The sequence below is a fragment of the Arachis hypogaea genome, chromosome 2 (genome assembly GCF_003086295.3).
Source record: "Arachis hypogaea cultivar Tifrunner chromosome 2, arahy.Tifrunner.gnm2.J5K5, whole genome shotgun sequence".
Classification (NCBI taxonomy): Eukaryota; Viridiplantae; Streptophyta; class Magnoliopsida; order Fabales; family Fabaceae; genus Arachis; species Arachis hypogaea.
The window spans coordinates 22,977,763-22,998,193 of NC_092037.1; the positions used below are offsets into that span (position 1 = coordinate 22,977,763).

Consider the following 20,431-nt stretch of genomic DNA (forward strand, 5'->3'; position numbering starts at 1 on the left):
GGGACTCCTGAAGAGATTCCAACAATTATAAAAACTCTAAAAGAAGAGTTTGAGATAAAAGATCTTGGAAAGACTAAATTTTGTCTCGGCCTGCAGATCGAGCATGCAAAAAATGGGATCTTCATTCATTAAACAACATACACAGAAAAGATCTTGAAGAGATTTTATATGGATAAGTCACATCCATTAAGTACCCCAATGATCGTAAGATATTTGGATGTGAAAAAGGATCAATTCCGTCCTAAAGAAGAAAATGAAGATATCCTTGGTCCTGAAGTACCATATCTTAGTGCCATTAGAGTACTAATGTATCTTGCTAATAATACACGACCCGATATATCATTTGCTGTGAATTTATTAGCAAGGTATAGTTTTTTTCCAACCAGAAGACATTGGAGTGGAGTCAAGTAAATTTTTCGATATCTTCATGAAACGGTTGATATGGGATTGTTTTATCCATATGGTTCAGTCACAACTAGTTGGATTGCAGATGCTGGATACTTGTCTGATCCACACAAAGGGAGATCTCAAACAGGATATTTGTTCACATATGGTGGTACAGCTATATCATGGAGGTCCACAAAACAGACAATTGCAGCAACCTCCTCTAATCATGCTGAAATACTAGCGATACATGAAGTAAGTCGCGAGTGTTTTTGGCTCAGGAGTTTGATTCAATATATTCTGTCATCATGTGGATTAATTGATCAGAAGATAGCTCCAACTGTCCTGTTTGAAGATAATACAGCATGTATTGCTCAATTTAAAGGCAGATATATCAAAGGTGATAGAACAAAGCATATTTCTCCCAAATTCTTCTTCACTCATGATATTCAAAATCAAGGGACAATTGATGTCCAACAGATCCGCTCAAGTGATAATCTGGCAGATTTATTCACAAAGTCACTCCCGAAATCCTCCTTTGAAAGATTGGTACATGAGATTGGGATGCGCCAATTTCGAGACATTAAATGATATCGACAAGAGGGAGAAATTGTACTCTTTTTTCCTTGATCAGGTTTTTTTCCCATTGGATTTTTCTTGACAAGGTTTTTAATGAGACAGTTCCATCACAAAGGATTTTGTACTCTTTTTCCTTCACTAAAATTTTTTCCATTAAGTTTTTTTTTTAGTAAGGTTTTAACGAGGCATAATCCTAAATGGTCATTCAAGGGGGAGTGTTGCGATAAGAATGAAATGGATGACCATGTGCGACTCATCTTTCCCATATTGAAATGTTATGTTACCAAAGTCCTTACATTTAATGATAGAGAAAAAAGAAGCCTCCCATGTATAAATAGAAGTTGAACAACACATAGTTACACAACAATAAGAATATAAAACATTCTTCACTCTCTCTTTGGTACTATTCTCTTTCTTATATACTTTATTTTAATATTATTAAATATATTAATTAAATCTATTATATTGATATAGTAATTCTAGTAAATATTACTACGAGAGTTATCTAAATATATTTTCATATTTTATATTTGTTACCTCTTATTTATTTATTTATTTATTTAGTTATTTTACAACACACTCCAAACTTTTTAATATAACATCATATATTAGTTAATTTTTAAATTTAGCTATTACATTAATGTCTATTATAATATTTTTAATATTTAAAAATTATTTTATTAAACACATTTATTATTATTTATATTTATTAAAAGTTATTTTTAATTTATCAAAGTATAAATACTATAATATTTAAAAGCTATATTTTAAAAGAAAGATTTTATAAATTACTTTTAAAAGATAAAAATTTTACTAAACTAAATTTTATACTTTATAATAAATACTATTTTGACGTTAGTATTTTCTTAACGATTAAACACGCATTGTCTTTGTTTATTAATTAAAAAATAATTTAAATACACAATTAATTAATAACAAAAATTTTTATATGCGTGTGTAGGGACGGATTCAGAAATGATATTATGGGGGCTAATAACACATATAATATTAAAAATTATGTAAAAAAATTATATAATATAAGATGTATTACAAAAATATACCAATAGAAAATATATTTTAAAGTAAAAAAAATATGTGTATACTTTTTACTAACAAAGTGGTCGATTCTTCGTATCATAAAATTCACCGATAATAGAATTTGTGTCAAATTTTTCAGTATTTTTTTCAATATAATTAAAAGACAATTAGCAAGAAATTCATCTTTTATTTTGTTTTTAAGTTATTTTTCACAATATTCATAGTTGAAAAAGATCTCTTAATTGTAGCAGTTGAAACAGAGAGAATTAATACCAAATGAATAAAAATAGAATTCACTTTATGAGATTTGAAAAATTTTATTTAATTAAAAAATATTAGTAATAATATTTTTTTCAGATTTTTTTAATATTGTTACTTACTTTTTAGATATTAAAAATTATTAATATTTTAAATTAGATTAGACTTTTATTTATACTAGACTAAATACTAAATAATTTTAAAAAAAATTAAATTATACATAATAACTTATTAATTTTAAAAAAGTTGGAGGGGCCGAGGCCGCCACTCGCCACTCGCCCCTCCTTGTGTCCGTCCCTGTGCGTGTGAAGCGTATTTGGTGTATTTATAAAATTTTTCGTTTCAAATAGTTGGTTTGTTAAGTATTTTTATGTTTAAAGCCAAAACTATCACATTTGCCTGAAATTTTAAGAATTGATTAAAAGTGTCTTTATAAATATAAAAATTAATTTTAACTGAAAGTAAAAATAAAAATTCTTTATTAAATAAATTAAAAACATACTAGGTATTATTCTTAATTATTTAACAAGTGCGTTAGGCTAATTCCCATTTTTAAAAGAGAAACACTCATAACAATAATATTAATAAATCAGAAAAGAAATATTTTCAGACAGCATCGAGAGCAAGAGGGTGCGTGACTGTCTCCGAGTTCGCCGCGTCAGAAAATCAAAGTCCCGTAATTCATGTCACGCTACAAGGTCATTATTGGAATTTCACCTTACAAAAATTCTATAAATTTTTATTATTTATTTTACGTGTACAACAGTACATACTTACCTTAATTAATTGCAAATTGAACCTTACCAATTTCATTCATTACAGAAAATAATTAATTTGGATTATTCTACCTTTAACTTAATTAATCAATCAATCAATAATAACAAAATAAACTTAGACCCGAAGACAAAGATGTTGAGAGAAGAAGAAAAGTAGCGAAGAAGAAGCAGCAGCTAAGGAATAAGGAAAGGAAAAAACCGAAACCATAAACTGAAAGAGCTTAGTAATAATAATCCTCTTCATCAAAAATATTTTTCAGCGTTTTGGTGAAGAGGTTTAAGCTCTTTCTCTTTCTTCTCTCCCATTCATTTCATTCACTACACACACAAAATTTCAGCTGGTAGATAAATATATATATATATATTTTCGATTATTTTGGAAATTGCATCGAATCGTGGTGCAAAGGATCTTCTTGCTCTTCAGGAGTGTGGATGAGTAGCAGCCATTGGAGCTAGATCCGGAACAAACCGAAGCTTCTGATCCAATCAAATCGATTGCAAAATGGTATTGATTTTTCGTTCTTTTTTTTTAAATTTTACTTATTAGATTTTTACTGGTCATAGTTGAATCAATTTGAAGTCTTGTAGATGAAGATTCTCACTTTCTTCGGAAATGTTTGCCTTTTTTTAATTTTAGATATTATGTCATTTTTTCTTCCTCATATTTTCAAACTTTTAGGAGCTGATCTAGTATTGCGGTAAAATCGGAATTTCGGATCTTTGTTTATGTCTGAGAATTCTGTTACACGTATATGATTCGGTTTTTGATTTGGTTGTTTAGATTTTTTGGTCAATGTGTTAGTAGCGACATTGTAGGGGTCAGATTGCAATGTGGTATACTAATTTTTTCCCCTCACCTCTCTCTCTCTCTCTCTCTCTCTCTCTCTCTCCCTCTCTTGTTGTAGCTTGTTTTGGTTCAATTCAAATTCGCAGAGAAACATGGTTTCGTTCTTATAGGGTTGCTAGTAATTTGTTGACTTCTTTGGAAAACTTATTCCCTCCTAATTTTTAATATGTGATTTAGGGGAAGATTAGTTTAACTATGAACGAATACTGGCTCTTAAGGTTTATAGAGATGATTTGTAGGCTTGGTGATTGGACTCGGCATGAATCTGTTGGGATATTTCTTGAAATAGGAAACTTAGGATATGGTCCGCCGATTACGACTTGATAAATTTGCATTGTTACATCATTGATTGGGTTGGATGAATTTTCAATAATTCAATCATGGAGAAATTTGTTCAGTTTTGTTCGGGATTTTTAATTCAGTTGTGAATTTTAACTGAGGATTATGTGTGTCCTTTGTAGTCAATTAGGTTGTTGAACAAGACCGAATCTGACAAACAACCAAGCAATTACTTCGTCTTTGTCTTCTAAACTGGTTGTATTCCTTGCTTGGATATCATGGATAAATTAAGGAAAATTTAATTTGGGTGATATTAGTTGTATACTTCAATGAATTAATCATTTTATTCCAATGAGACTGATGGTTTGAAAAATTCGGTAGACTCTAGATTGCACATTTTGATAGAAAATGTGAAACAATCAGATTAATGTAGATGGAAGAACAAGGATTCCGACTTCCTTTTCAAACACGTTCTATATGGTATTGAATCATTTTCTGATTACGGAGCTTTTACTGATGCTATTAACCCACAAAAGTTGTGGGAGTTGCTGCTTGTTACCTGAGCCAATCTTTTAAATTATTTAAACTAGAAGTTACAGTTTCTTTTCTGCCAAAAAAAATATATATATATATCTTTTATTGCTTTCTAGTGTGACCATTTAACATACTTTTATACCACTTGAGTAAGATTTGAAGGTAGATAACTTGATTTGACCTGTTTTGATTTAGGTTAAAGGTTTCATTGTAATTACTTGAATATGAATATAGTTATTAGACACGGTGAGATCTCTAGTGGTTTTATTTTGTTGTGACACTCTGCATTGTAGGCTGCTACTGCCAATCCTGTAGTTGGGTCCCAAGTTTGGTTGGAGGATCCAGAGGCAGCTTGGATAGATGGTGAAGTTTTGGAGGTTAAGGGGCAAGACATCAAAGTCCTTTGCACTTCAGGGAAGACGGTGGGTTTGCATGATTTTTATTTTAATTTAATCCTGTTCATTGTTCTTCAGTAATTTATTTTCTTGTTCTTTGAATGTACCAGTTTTGCTTTGACTGCAATAAATTCGTAAACATGAATAACTGGTGGCAATATTTTAAGGGTTGCATAATGTGTATAATGTGAAGATAGCACAGTTAAGTGCCTGCAGCATGACTGTACTTAACATGTACTATATATAAAATTTTGAAATTACCTCCAAAGTTGACTCAGAAGTTGGAACTGTATGATGTCTTAAAATTGTGAAATCCTTTCCTCACTCTGTTGTTTTAAATTTGCAGGTTGTGGTTAAAGTGTCCAGCGTTTATCATAAAGATACTGAAGCTCCACCATGTGGAGTGGATGATATGACAAAGCTTGCTTATCTGCATGAACCTGGTGTCCTAGCTAATCTGAGATCTAGATATGACATCAATGAAATATATGTATGAGCTTTGGATGCCTACTCTCTAAAAAATGTCTCTCTTGTATCTTAGTGTATTTATACTTCTTTGACATTCACTTAGCCTTACAATGATATTTTGCTTCCAGACGTATACTGGGAATATATTGATTGCTGTGAACCCGTTCATAAAGCTCCCTCATTTATACGATAGCCATATGATGGCACAATATAAAGGAGCAGGTTTTGGCGAGCTAAGTCCACATCCTTTTGCAGTTGCAGATGCAGCATATAGGTAGTTATTTATAGAGTTTAATTTTGATGCATCGACAGTGTGAAACCATTTTACACAGTTGTTCAGTCACTTCCATTAGTTTAAATGACCATTCACGCATTGATTGTTGAAAGTAGTTATTTTTTCTGACATGGTGATACTTAATTGGATGCAAGTGTAAGACACCTTTACACTGTTAGTACATCAAAATTAAATTCTTATTTATATTATTTGTGTAAAAGTTCGGTAAGTACTTTACAAGTTTGACCACATAAACTGTTGTGTATGTAGGCTTATGATTAATGAAGGAATCAGTCAGTCAATACTGGTTAGTGGTGAAAGTGGAGCTGGTAAAACAGAAAGCACAAAGTTACTCATGCGCTATCTTGCTTACATGGGAGGTAGAGCTGCTGTTGGTGAAGGTAGGACTGTAGAGCAGAAAGTCCTAGAGGTAACAGAATTTGACCTTTTTTAACGTTGGTGTTTGGTTTGTTTTCTATTTTTTATATTTAGTCGATATGCTTTAACTGATGGCTAAGAAAATGCCACCAAGTTTTAATTCTTCCTTGTTTCCCTCACGGAGTTATGTTTATAACTCAAATAGAAGGATGTGGCATTTTTGTAATTATTAATGAAAACATTTTACTGTAAACAGAAACCAAATCAATCTCCCTCTTAAGGGTTGTTTTTCTTGGCAAGCTTATTCTGTACCATTTTATATATCTTTTAGTTTACATACTTTTGGTATTGTTTTACTTAAAGCTAAGACAGATTTAACATAGACTTATGTTTTGGCCTTCTTTTCTCATTTTCAGTCCAATCCTGTTCTAGAAGCCTTTGGCAATGCAAAGACTGTTAGGAACAATAATTCAAGGTGTGAAATGATAGAAAGACTCTCCCCCCCCCCCCCCCTCTTTTTTTTTCCCATTATTTTATATTTTTTGGTCATGATAATGAAAATACCAAGCTATTCTCTAATTGTTACTATTTCATCACTTGTGACTTGTGCAGTCGTTTTGGGAAGTTTGTGGAGATCCAATTTGACCAGAGGGGAAGGATTTCTGGAGCTGCTATTAGAACATATCTGTTGGAAAGATCACGTGTTTGCCAATTGTCAGATCCAGAAAGAAATTATCACTGTTTCTATATGCTGTGTGCTGCACCTCCAGAGGTAATGGATTTATTTTGTTTGGGTTCAAGATCATATTGATGGGAAGAAGTGAAAGACTAGATGTATATATAGAGCTTTATTAATTTGCATGAATCATAAATTTGAGTAAGTTACTATGAAACTAACTAGTAAACATAGAACTAAATGGTAGTATGTTGCTGGATAGAAAAAAGAGGTGCTGATTTCTTTCCTTTCATTGTCTTCTTATATATTTTTGAAATGACCCTTTTTTTTTAATAAAAAAGAAGAGATATTGTTAACAAAAAGGGATGGATATATCTTTTCAATTACTGAGGCCGAGGCGTCAGCTTTCTTGTACCTTTTGACTTGATTATGGTAATGCTTGTTGGTATTACTTGTTAATGTTCAACTCATTTTCATCATTTTTCTTGACCGCATTATTTTACTTAGTTTTTGTAACTAAAAAACAATTCTTTTGGCAGGATGTTAAGAAGTACAAATTAGGAAACCCAAGAACATTTCATTATCTAAACCAAACAAATTGCTTTGAGTTGGAAGGAGTTGATGAAGCAAAAGAATATCATGATACAAGGAGAGCAATGGATGTTGTTGGAATAAGTTCTGAGGAGCAGGTATTTTATTGGCAGTTTCTTTAAGTATATACCAATTATTATGTGATCTTCAATACTTTGTTTTTTGCTTTTCCTCTGTCCTCATCTCTCTTCAGGAAGCAATATTCCGAGTGGTAGCTGCAATTTTGCATCTTGGCAATATTGAATTTACAAAAGGTCAGGAAATTGACTCATCTACGCCCAAAGATGAAAAATCTCGGTTCCATCTACAAACTGCTGCTGAACTTTTCATGTGAGCAAACATTGCAAGCTTGCATTGCTTAATCATATTCTAAGGTTTGCACATCATATCTCTCAATTTAAATTCCTTGGGTCATGAAATTTTATTCAGGTGTGATGCAAAGGCACTTGAGAATTCTCTTTGCAAGCGAGTGATTGTTACACGTGATGAAACAATTACTAAATGGTTGGATCCAGAATCTGCTGCACTTAGCCGAGATGCTTTGGCTAAGATTGTGTACACGAGGTTGTTTGACTGGTAAGTTGCGAGCATATTGCTTGAAGATAGATTATTTTGAACCTTGGTTATTGGTTTGGGCAAGTTAGCTCAATTCGCTCTTTAGTAATTTTATGTCATCTTTGGCAGGCTGGTGGATAAAATTAATAATTCAATTGGTCAAGACCCTGAGTCGAAGTCCTTAATCGGTGTGCTGGATATTTATGGTTTTGAAAGTTTCAAGACTAACAGGTGCATTACTGTGATATGTTTTGTTTGTTCTCTACAGATAGGCTAATCTATTTAAGTGAAGATCCAAGAAATTAGTACGGGAATTTATACTTGTAATTTGTTACATTATCTGATATAATGACTTCCAACAATGGGGAGCGGAACCCATCATTGTCCCAAGTTACAAGCATGTCCAAAGGCTGAGTATCATAAAGAGGGTGCGGAATGGCCAGCCCAAAGTTGTTGATGTGGATAGCAGGACAGCTTTTGTACTAAAACTAATATATGCATTCCAAATAGTTTGTACACTCGTCTACATGCTTGAAAAATATTGTGTGATGCTAGATATTAAGATGCTTTATACCAAGAAGATGTTGAGTGATGCCCAGTTTAACTAATTTGGTATTGGGCTAGATTATTTATTAAATAGATGATAGGATTACATGAAATATTGATAAGGATATAAACTCTAGGAGCTAAAAAATCTCGATCTAAATGGCAGTTGACCCCATTTCAAACTCTATTTCATTATGAACCGTGTCTCTTCGTTTCAAAACTCCCAAACATGACTTAATTTAATGCCTTTCTATCAAGCAGTAGTTATTGTCTACATCTAAATCGACATTGTGGCGGAGCTGTAAATTGTGATTAATGTTTGATTTTTCTATTTTGCAGTTTTGAGCAATTTTGTATTAATTTGACCAATGAAAAGCTTCAGCAACACTTTAATCAGGTTTGTTGTGAAATACAGATTATCTTCTTTGTAGTGACTGGAATGTTTGCTTGTATAATTGTAACAGAAACATAAGGATACTTGTTTATACTCATTTTAGATGTTTTCTAATGCTTTAATATTTATTCTGCAGCATGTTTTCAAAATGGAGCAAGAAGAATATAAAAAAGAGGAGATTGATTGGAGTTACATTGAGTTTGTTGACAATCAAGATGTCCTGGATCTCATCGAAAAGGTTTTCCTTCCAACTGCACAATCATTCTGTTCTTTGACTGTTTCCTTTATCTTACTATAGTATAAGATGTTTGAGCATATTGTAATGTGTGGCTGTAGATACTAATTATCTTGCATCTGCTTGTACATGAGGTATGATATCACAAGAATTTGCAAGGGTGGTGATTCAAGTAGTTCTGTAGTTTCAATTCCCACCACCCCTCTTCTTCTAAAACTATGTCTTGACAGACTAGCGTTTTTGCCTTTGCCCATCACTTTTTAAAAATTCTATTAGGGAATGTTGTTAAATAACAATTCTAAATATCAAATACATTCAAATTGGCAATAACATCTTAATTTTTAGGTGTTTAAAATTTTAAATTAGCAATTTTTGAGCCCACCATTTAATGGTTAATTCTCTTACATCAAAGTCTAGGGTCCCCTATTCTACTCCCATCTCCTTTCCCTTGCTATCTCTAATTCTCTAGTAGAAAGAAGAGATTTAAGTTAGAACTTTGTAAATAAAGTTCTCTCTTTAGGATATCATTGTTCTTTTGAGATATCAGAGACAACTTACCATGTTTTTGTAGAAGATATTGGATAAAAGACAACTCTAGTTTCATTTCATTGTAAAATAAAAAAATTAGTTGCATACGAGAAATTGTGCTTAACATGAAGTGTTTCCGTTGAGAAAACAAGTGGTAAATACCCAAAAAGCATTCACAAATAATTGGTTCTTTATTTTTGTTTCGAGGATATGGTTATTTCTTGCACTATTCACTCCATCTGTTTTGGAAATTTATTATTGCATATACTTGATTAAAAGACATGATACATTAATGAATTTACTGCAGACATAATACATGACAAGACACAATATCATTGTTTTGTCTATGTGGTAGATCCCATCTAGTTGGATAAGTCTTCGTTGTTATTTTTTATAAGAAGTGAAATGTTTTGTTTATCTCAAAGGTTTCTAAACAATAATCAATTAAGAAAATTGCAATGTAGATGTTTTTAGATATGATTTCATTTTAAATTTTTCTTGATAAAAAGCAGTATATTTGATTTGTTCATGAAATGTCAAGGAGTGATTCTCTTGATAAAATATCAATGTAAATAATACCATGCAAGGAAAGATCCCTTGCATATGCACAGCTTGGATGACAGTTCTAGTGGTTATGTTAACCGAAAATATTTTGTAACAAATTTTGTTGGCATAAAAAAAAGAAAAAGAACAGAAATCTAAAGGTATATATATTTATCAAAAATAATCTGAAGACCAGACCTATATATATATATATATATATATATATATATATATATATATATATATATATTTGTGTGTGTGTGTATCATACTTCATATTGTATATGTTGTTTGTTTGAGTTTTTCAATAGTAATTTGCTCTGAAACTAGTAAAAGGCTGTGAATTTAATTTGTTTTTCGGAATGAGTTTTGGATGATGCTTAGTCCCTTTAGTCTTCACGTTGTATCCTCTCCTTCAACATTCCGAGAATGTTCTTCCATTGATTTTTTAATAAAAAAGAGGAAAACTCTTAAAGTTAATTTTTCTCAATTAGAAGATTTGGTTGTAATAACAAGTTCAAGACAAAAAAGTAGTTGCGTGTAGACTAATTTTTGTTGTATTTAATCAAGTTGTCATTAGGGCTTTTGCATTTATTCCTAACAAGATGATGACACCATTGTGTTTGTGCAGTTTGTTATCAGTGGATTTATTATTTACCATGGTATATTTATTGTTTAATTTTCAGAAACCTGGTGGCATTATTTCTCTTCTTGATGAAGCTTGGTGAGTATAGTTTGTACTGAATCCTTTTATTTGATATTCAGAGTCCTAATATCACAATACATCTTCCTTTACTCTCATTTTATTTTTCCATTGTTCTTAAACTTTGTCGATGCTAAAAGCCTTAAAATACTTGTATATTTATTCTTTTGCAGCATGTTTCCTAGATCAACACACGAAACTTTTGCCCAGAAGTTGTATCAGACATTCAAAAACCATAAAAGGTTCAGCAAGCCTAAATTGTCACGTAGTGACTTCACAATTTGCCATTATGCTGGTGATGTAAGTCAGATCAGTTACAAGCTCTTTCCCTGCTGGATATAATAAAAAATAAATAGGATAATTACATGATATAAATATATAATATAGGACTAGAATGTTTTGAATAGGTGTGCTTATTTTTATTTTGGACTGTGCATCCTGATATGTGTCTAATTTAGGTGACTTATCAAACGGAATTGTTCCTGGACAAGAACAAAGATTACGTTATTGCAGAACACCAAGCACTTCTTTATGCTTCTAAATGCTCCTTTGTATCGAGTTTGTTTCCCCCCTCGTCTGAGGAGTCATCCAAACAATCAAAGTTCTCTTCAATAGGTTCACGATTCAAGGTTGGTGGTTTTTCTTATTTTTGAAGGCACACAATTTAGTTCCCTTGCTCAACATATGTGGTTCTATAATCCTTGTTAATATGTCCTGCAGCAACAATTGCAAGCTCTACTTGAAACTCTCAGTTCCACCGAGCCACACTATATTCGTTGCGTAAAACCCAACAATCTTCTTAAGCCTGCAATTTTTGAGAACAAAAATGTTCTGCAGCAACTGCGTTGTGGGGTAAGACAACTTGAATTTTTATCCGTGTTTTGGTCCTTATGGTTAGTGCTACAGTTGAAGTTCAACTTATTGCCATGTGAGTTTCATTTATGCTCTTGATTATAGGGAGTTATGGAGGCAATTAGAATAAGCTGTGCAGGGTACCCCACTAGAAAAACCTTTGATGAATTTGTGGATCGGTTTGGACTTCTTGCACCTGAAGCACTAGATAGAAGGTATCTGAATTGTCAATCCAATCAGGCCCATTAGTTACTAACCTCAAATTTCTGATATTTTTTTTCAATTTTTTATGTCAGCTCTGATGAGGTTTCTGTATGCAAGAGGATTCTGGAAAAAGTTGGACTTAAAGGTTATCAGGTAACTATCACCACGTGATCATCATTTGAGATTACCTTGACCATGGAGTTTGGCATAATATTTCGGAAATGAAGCATCGCTTGTATAAATCTGTTGTTGACTTGAGTCCCTGCAAAACTCTCCAAATTTTTTGTTTTTTTTTTTCTTCTTCATCCGGGTAACTCCTTTACTTATTAGGGAACTTATAACATGATGCTCATTTTGACTTGTTGAGTTACTGTTTGGAGCTTATGTGGGGACCACTAGTAACATTTCTTACTCTGTTCACTACTGTTTTTTTGGGGGGAATAAATCTTACAAATCCAGAAAAAATAATTTATTTATTTTCTTTTGAAATGAGAATAAAGTTATCTCTGTGAGTGTTTGTTGTCATTAATGTTCAGGTAACTGGAGTTTACTGTTTCCATATGAGGCTATATTTTTTGTATTGATTTATTTTACTGGTTCTCCTTATTCTGCAGATTGGAAAAACAAAAGTGTTTCTTCGAGCTGGTCAAATGGCTGACTTAGATACTCGTAGAACTGAAATACTAGGAAGATCGGCAAGCATTATTCAGAGGAAAGTTCGTACCTATTTGGCCCACCGAAGTTTTGTATTGCTTCGTTTGTCTGCTATACAGATTCAAGCTTCGTGCAGAGGTCTGTGTTAATTTTATCCTCAGTTTGTATTTTGTGAAAAAGTACTTGTGAATTCTTATGAATTTTTAATGCCTATTACAGGACAACTTGCTCGACAAGTTTACGAGGGATTGCGGCAAGAGGCTTCTAGTCTGATGATTCAGAGGTATATACGCATGCATGCTGCTAGAAAGGCTTATAGAGAATTGTATAGTGCTGCTGTTTCTATTCAGACTGGTATGCGAGGGATGGCTGCTCGTTGTGAGCTGAACTTTAGGAAGCAGACTAAGGCAGCAATTGTCATTCAGGTAAATCTGAAAGAGAAAAAAAATTTATGACCTTTAATTTCTTTTAACTAATCTTATTTTTGTATTATGTTAGTTTATCCTTGTAAATCTGAATTTTGTGTGTGTATTTCAGAGCCATTGCCGAAAATATTTGGCACAACATCGTTTTAAGGACTTGAAGAAGGCAGCAATTGCTACACAATGTGCATGGAGAGGAAAAGTTGCTCGCCGAGAGTTACGAAAGCTCAAGATGGTAACCAACCCCTTCCTTCCTTATTAATCCTTGGAATCCATCAATTAAATTTTTGGAGACTAGTTAGTGAACTCAGAATTATATAAATCAATCCAGTCTGTGCATTAGGAAAATTTGTTACATGTTTCTGCTCTACCTTAATTATTCAAAGTTGACATATAAAACAAATACACCATTGTTGAGGTATCCTGAAATATCTCAAATTGTAGCCTGAAAAACCATAATAGTAAGAGTCAATTAGTTATGCAATTTTCCTGAATAAAGGGACTATGTCACTCTTTTTGCTGGAAAGGGAAATTGTAAATTTGTAATGCTTTCACATATATCATTGCTAACTGTTCACATATTTTTATTTTGCTATTCAGTAACGTTATATTTAAATTTCAGGCTGCCAGAGAAACTGGAGCACTCCAAGCTGCCAAAAATAAGCTTGAAAAGCAAGTTGAAGATCTTACACTGAGGTTACAGCTGGAAAAACGCATGAGGGTAAATGACTACAAGTTTTTCTGTGTTAGCTATTAACTGAAATTATTTCACTGTCAACAACTGGCAATTTCTGTCATTATGTTAACTGAGAGCACTGTAATTAATTTAAATTGCTTATCCGTGTTAATGCGTGTAGCAAAAGCCACCTAGTTGGATTAGACTTTAGTTGCTGCTATATCCATGTGAACACTATTAAGTATCTTTTGTTGTGAAGATTGTTAAATTTTTTTATAATAATGTAGGCTGACATGGAAGAAGCAAAATCACAAGAAAACGAAAGATTACAGTCTGCTTTGCAAAAGATGCAACTGCAATTTAAAGAGACTAAGGCACTTCTTAAGAAGGAGCGTGAAGAGGCTATGAAAAGAGAGGCAGAGAGAGTACCTGTCATACAGGAGATTCCGGTTGTTGACCATGGTTTGATGGAAAAGTTAACTAGTGAAAATGAGAAACTCAAGGTGAGGTGTTTTTTTAGCATACGTATCTTATCTGCACTAAAGAAAGTCTTCAATATTGGGTGCACATCAAATATTCTCACTTTATTGGCAAGTAGTTGGTCATATCTTATGTTCCTGCTGGGGTCCATTGCAGAACTTGGTGAGCTCTCTGGAAGAGAAAATTGGTGAAACAGAAAAGAGGTATGAAGAGGCAAGCAAAGTCAGTGAAGAAAGGTTGAAGCAAGCTTTGGATGCTGAATCAAAAATAATCCAGTTGAAGACTGCAATGCAAAGGTGTTGTTTTTGATTGACCTTCCTTGGTGTCCGATTTATTTCAATTCATATAATTCAAACTATTGCTTGTTTCCAGTCCTGTAAATTAGTCATCCAAGTACTCTATTTGCTCTTACAAGATCTGCAGTGTCATATGACTTTTCTTGATTTAATTGACACTGATAGGCTTGAAGAGAAATTCTTAGATATGGAATCGGAAAACCAGGTTCTTCGGCAACAAACTCTGATAACGTCATCTGTAAAACCAATGTCAGAGCACCTTTCCAATCATGTTTACGAGGTAAATTATGCTTGCTCAAAGGTATAGGTTTTGTAATCTGTATGCAAGTGTGGAATGTTATTTAGTCATCATATATTCTTCTGCAGAAGTTGGGCAATGGTCATCATGTGGTAGAAGAGCAGAAATCTGCTGTAAGTACTTTGTTTTTTACTCTCTCTCTCTCTCCCCCCATGTATTACGCCAGCTTTTGTGTTTAGTGAAATCTAAAATGTGATGTAATTGCAGGAGAGTGTTACACCTGTTAAAATGTTTGGTACAGAATCTGATAGCAAATTGAGGAGATCCTACATTGAACGTCAACATGTGTGTGCTTAAACTCTTACATTTATTAATCAGCTCTCCAGTTAATTTGTTCACTATTTTTAACCATCCTTTTCACTGCAGGAGAATGTTGATGCTCTTGTAAACTGTGTAATGAAGAATATTGGCTTCCATCATGGAAAGCCTGTTGCTGCATTCACCATTTACAAATGCCTGCTCCACTGGAAATCATTTGAAGCTGAAAGAACTAGTGTATTTGACCGTCTTATCCAGATGATAGGTTCTGCAATTGAGGTGACTATTTTCACTTTTCTTAAGAAATAAATTTTCCACTCTCAGATTATTGATATCTTGCAGAAAATTTATGTCTAATCCAAGAAGATATAATTTTTGCTAAGAGTAAAGAAATTATTAGGCCTTCACGTAATAAGTTATGTCTTAACCACACTATTACATTTCATAATTCACTGATTAATAGTATACTCAAGGTAGTGAATAGTTAGTCAAATGGAATGTAATATTCAATTATCAGTGAATAGGCGCTTGTGTTGAAGTTGGGAGTGGGTTATTGTGGGTTATTATGGTTCAATTCTTGTGCGGATGAATATCTATTTGAAACCCTTGGTGTTAGAAGTAATATGTATGCAAGATTGGATGCTGCTGTTGCCAGTGGCCATTTTCATGGTTTAATTGTTGAAGTATCTTTCCAATTATTTAAGACTATGAGCTATTTGTATGTTAGTGAATTACTATTTACCACCTATTCTGTTAAATAATCTGATCCTAATTTTAATGAGACAATTATTCAACAATTAGGGTGCTTTTCATAAAGTATTGTAGCTATTTGAATAACAATAGTTTTTACTTATTCGTTTCTCACTTTCCAGAATCAAGATGACAATGATCTTATGGCCTATTGGTTGTCAAATACATCTGCATTATTGTTTTTGCTCCAACAAAGTTTGAAGTCCGGGGGTGCAAGTGATACCACCCCAGTTAAAAAACCACCTAATCCAACATCCCTCTTTGGAAGAATGACTATGGTAATGAGTTTTCCTTATGCTCTTAATAACATAATCATTGTTTCTCATATGCTAAATTATTCTGATAGTCTGATTTATTTAATTGATACATTGCAGGGTTTTCGCTCGTCCCCTTCTTCAGCCAACCTTCCGGCCCCAGCATTAGAGGTTGTAAAGAAGGTTGAAGCTAAATACCCTGCTTTGCTGTTCAAGCAGCAGCTCACAGCCTATGTAGAAAAAATATATGGTATCCTTCGGGACAACTTGAAAAAGGAGTTGGCATCGTTGCTTTCATTATGTATACAGGTATGGGCGATATGCAGTCTGCAATTATTGAACTATAGTGAGGCTAAATCAAGAATAATGGATGGGTGAAATTGGAGACGATGTCTTACATCCCACATTGTTCTCTTTGCTTTTCCTTGTATACTATATCTGTCTTTTGGAGATACTTTCTAGAAAATTTTAATAGGATCCTGAGGTTCCTTTTTAGTTACATACTCATTTGGGCCCATTCCTCATGGAAATCATATTGCTGATATACAGGCCCCAAGAACATCAAAGGGAGTGTTACGGTCTGGCCGATCCTTTGGCAAAGATTCTCCCATGGGTCACTGGCAAAGTATTATTGAATCCCTCAACACCCTCCTATGTACTTTGAAAGAGAACTTCGTAAGAAACAAAACAATTACATTATTAACTTTCTGCAATACTTCCCTCCAATTAAGCTTGTGATGCTATTCCTTAAATTTATTAAACATGATATTGGTTTGGATTTCAGGTGCCTCCAGTCCTAATCCAAAAGATCTACACTCAAACATTCTCATATATTAATGTTCAACTCTTCAACAGGTAAGCCGCTTCTTTTACTCGAAAGTAAAGTTTTTGCTTAATTTTATAAAATCTAGTAAGGTTAACATTCTATTCTATGCTTGCAACAATTATTGTCAGTCTTCTTCTACGTCGGGACTGTTGCACATTCACCAATGGAGAATATGTGAAAGCTGGTTTAGCAGAATTGGAGTTGTGGTGTGCTCAAGCAAAGGAGGAGGTAATTTATTTTGTTTATTTTGTTTCATGTTGGTTCTGAAGTTTTAGTCCATATGTATGCACTTTGTGGCTTTTGGATTCATGCACATATCTTCAGAAGTCTAATCTGATTCCCTGATTTTCACAGTATGCAGGTTCATCTTGGGACGAGCTTAAGCACATCAGACAGGCAGTTGGGTTCTTGGTAATTTTCTCTCGCTTCCTTTGATAATGTAGCACCCGCATTGACTTTTCCTAGCTGTTAATGTTTTCATGATGATGAGAATTGCTGTTGGTTTATTATGCATCATGTTTTGTTTATACTTATCATCTCACAAAATCTGAAAGTTTCCGTGATAATGTTAAGTGATTGGACAAATTCTATCAAACTAAATGCCGAAGAGGATCTGGATCTTCTTCTGCCCCCTAGATCAAGCTAATCTAAATCTAAATCTAAATTTTCATTCTTCTTGAGTTGTATTTTCCATTTACACATTATTGTTGAAAACGTGTACTTTTAATTGGATTTGTTCTAAGAAAATAATTTTCAAGCAAAGTTCTTTAAGACATCTTTTATTCTGAGTTTCAAATTACTATAAGAAGCTCTAGATCATTTTCAAACTACTCAGACATATGTTGATAAATATACATGATCAAGCCTGTTTCTAAAAATCTAGATAGTCTAACTAATACTAGTTCTAGCGTCTATGATTGGTGATTTTATTTAGTAATTACAAATAACAAGTATCTTATACTCAAATGCTTAAGACAGTCTGGAGATTAATTTTATGTTTCTTAGTTATTCTCTATAAAATTATCAAAATATCCATTACATCTTTGCTACTTGAATTGCTTTAATGGTTTCAAATTTTTATGAGCAGGTTATTCATCAGAAGTACAGGATTTCCTATGATGAAATCATTAACGATTTATGCCCTGTAAGTATCTATCGATATCAAGCTTTCTGTATGAGTGTATGGGGCTTCCATATTGCATATTAATTTGTTAATATTCCCAAGGGCCTAAATTTGATAGCATAGTTGATTACTTTGTACAGCAGAATTAAATTGATGAATTCTTGGAATGTTTGATTTTTCAATTTAGTTTCTTTTTATTATTGCAATTGTTTATCAACGTTAAATTGGATGAAGGCTAAAGCATAGTCTTCTGTTCATGCCCCTCACTTTTTGCCATAAACTCAATCCATTTCTAAGTGTACATGTTTTCTCATGTGTTATACCTTCTGTTTTTCTTTCTTTCTCCCCTCCTTCTTCATCAGATCATGAGTGTCCAGCAGCTATATAGAATATGTACACTTTACTGGGATGCTAACTACAATACTCGAAGCGTTTCTCCGGACGTAAGTATTTTCATTTCACTATACTGTTTCTATCAATTGTAAAATTAAAGGAAAAGGTAAACAGTTGACAATTATACACGAATCTTCTTTCAGGTCCTTTCTAGCATGAGGGTGCTTATGGCCGAGGATTCGAATAATGCTCAAAGTGATTCTTTCTTGTTGGATGACAATTCCAGGTGAGAGTGCTTGCCTATGGAAAATGATTTGTGGTGCTTTAATAGCATAACATGGAATAGCTAGCTAGTGCAAAAGGTGGATACATATGAGTTTGAACTATTAAATCCTAATCATATTTGGTGGAGTCTATGGTATCTGGTTATGGTGGCTATAGTGGCTACACAAGTGTTGTTAAAATTAAAGTTACACTTCTTATACATTTTGGTAATACTTTTTCTTTTATTTTTAAAGTTAAGAAGCGTTGTTAAATAGTAAAAAAAACGTTACTTTATTTTTAGCAATACTTTTTAAGACACCATAACTATCATGGTATAAGCACCATAGCATACACCATCATATTTTAATAAAATATGTAGATTATCATTTTCTTAAATTGGTAGTTGAAATATTGATTAGGAAAAAGAAAGATGTTATGAAATATTCATATTGGATTCAAGTTTTACCAATTAATTTTTTTTTTTTTTTGACAGTATTCCCTTCTCAGTGGATGACCTTTCTACAGCACTCCAAGAGAAGGAATTCTCAGACATGAAACCAGCAGAAGAGCTTCTTGAGAACCCTGCCTTCCAATTTTTAAATGAGTAGGCAAAAAGGAAATGAAGCTTAGTATGCATTTTATAAATTGTCTCTTAGTCAAGGCAGGCAACAAAATCAGTTGTTGGTCCTTGCCATAGTTGCTGTAAATCCTTTTTTTCTTATTTTAATTTTGTTCTTTTTTCATTTTACCTATTTCTTTTGTTTTGGTTTTACATATTGTTTATAGTATCCCTGCATCATCATGCCCCTGATGTAAAGTTAATTTTTTCATTCTTTGGTTGGCATTCAATTGTAAAATCTTCAAGGGGTAGGGATATTTATAGGATTAGGTGAGCTTGCCTTAATATTTGTTCATTTTTGTTGTCTTTTAAAGTCAATTTGGTCAGAAAACCTCTAGAAAGTTCAGCTGTGCTTATAATTTTTGTTTTTGGGGTCCAAGCTGACTTTCCACATTTTCCTTTTTTGCTTGTGTAAAGGGTAAAAAAATGCACATTGATATTTGATAAATAATGAATAGGTTTTCATATTCTGGTGTTCGTACTAGTCTTTTGTTCTTTTCTTTATTGCAAAGTTTTTAGCTGTAAATATCCGTAACAAATTTGACATTAGTGATTTTTTTTTGATTTATTTGTAATGAGTACCCAATCAGTTAGTCCAATACATAACAAAACTCTTGTCTGTACGTACTACGTAGTTCACATCTCAACTAAACAAATTCACACGAACATATTGCTAGACTTTTTGATTCCATTATAATGAGTTAATTTTAGATATGTAAATATTCATCCGGCACTAACAGATTTCTTCTATTTTTAGTTAATATTGTGTAAGCCCCAAATTTAATTATTTAATTTAAAAAAATAGATAAAAGTACACAAGAATTTTCACACCGTGGATAGATATACTCCTAAATTTTTTAATGAGTCATTTGTACACACCAAAATAAAATTTCCTTGTAAATTTTATCCTTCCGTGACCTGAGTAATTTTTCTAGCGGTAGTGGAGGCCAGATGACACGGTATTGTGTGATGTGGCCAATTTGGGGTGACAAAGTAAAAAATAGAATTATTACATTATTAAATTTGTTGAAATAAATATAAAAAAAGGTGTAATAGAATCACTGTTCATCCTGTTCCTTCTCAAATTCCTTCGAACCCTAAGAACCCTAACACCGGGTGAAAAAATTTATCCTTCATTCTCT

General features: G+C 32.8%; 1 protein-coding gene across 1 annotated transcript; it reads left to right on the forward strand.

Annotated features, from left to right (window-relative positions):
* Positions 1 to 3,034: 3,034 nt before the first annotated feature.
* Positions 3,035 to 19,756, forward strand: LOC112741407 (myosin-6). The gene is made up of 39 exons (XM_025790386.3): positions 3,035 to 3,540; positions 4,989 to 5,117; positions 5,437 to 5,580; positions 5,687 to 5,832; positions 6,103 to 6,262; positions 6,627 to 6,685; positions 6,823 to 6,982; positions 7,426 to 7,575; positions 7,671 to 7,807; positions 7,907 to 8,053; positions 8,162 to 8,263; positions 8,918 to 8,975; positions 9,109 to 9,210; positions 10,964 to 11,001; positions 11,154 to 11,280; positions 11,439 to 11,609; positions 11,701 to 11,832; positions 11,938 to 12,047; positions 12,129 to 12,189; positions 12,651 to 12,828; positions 12,910 to 13,115; positions 13,228 to 13,347; positions 13,735 to 13,833; positions 14,076 to 14,291; positions 14,425 to 14,564; positions 14,730 to 14,844; positions 14,931 to 14,975; positions 15,070 to 15,147; positions 15,229 to 15,399; positions 15,993 to 16,148; positions 16,245 to 16,433; positions 16,674 to 16,799; positions 16,909 to 16,979; positions 17,079 to 17,178; positions 17,305 to 17,361; positions 18,038 to 18,094; positions 18,436 to 18,516; positions 18,610 to 18,692; positions 19,164 to 19,756. Exons 1-39 carry the CDS (start codon positions 3,538 to 3,540, stop codon positions 19,276 to 19,278), a joined length of 4,539 nt encoding a protein of 1,512 aa, XP_025646171.1. The 5' UTR covers positions 3,035 to 3,537; the 3' UTR covers positions 19,279 to 19,756.
* The last annotated feature ends 675 nt before the right edge of the window (positions 19,757 to 20,431 follow it).

Bases quoted from the DNA above. Each gene is read 5' to 3' on its own strand.
- LOC112741407 (XM_025790386.3), top strand. The intron at 11,833-11,937 runs GTAAGACAACTT...TCTTGATTATAG, and splicing joins TGCAGCAACTGCGTTGTGGG to GGAGTTATGGAGGCAATTAG. The intron at 16,149-16,244 runs GTAATGAGTTTT...GATACATTGCAG, and splicing joins TCTTTGGAAGAATGACTATG to GGTTTTCGCTCGTCCCCTTC.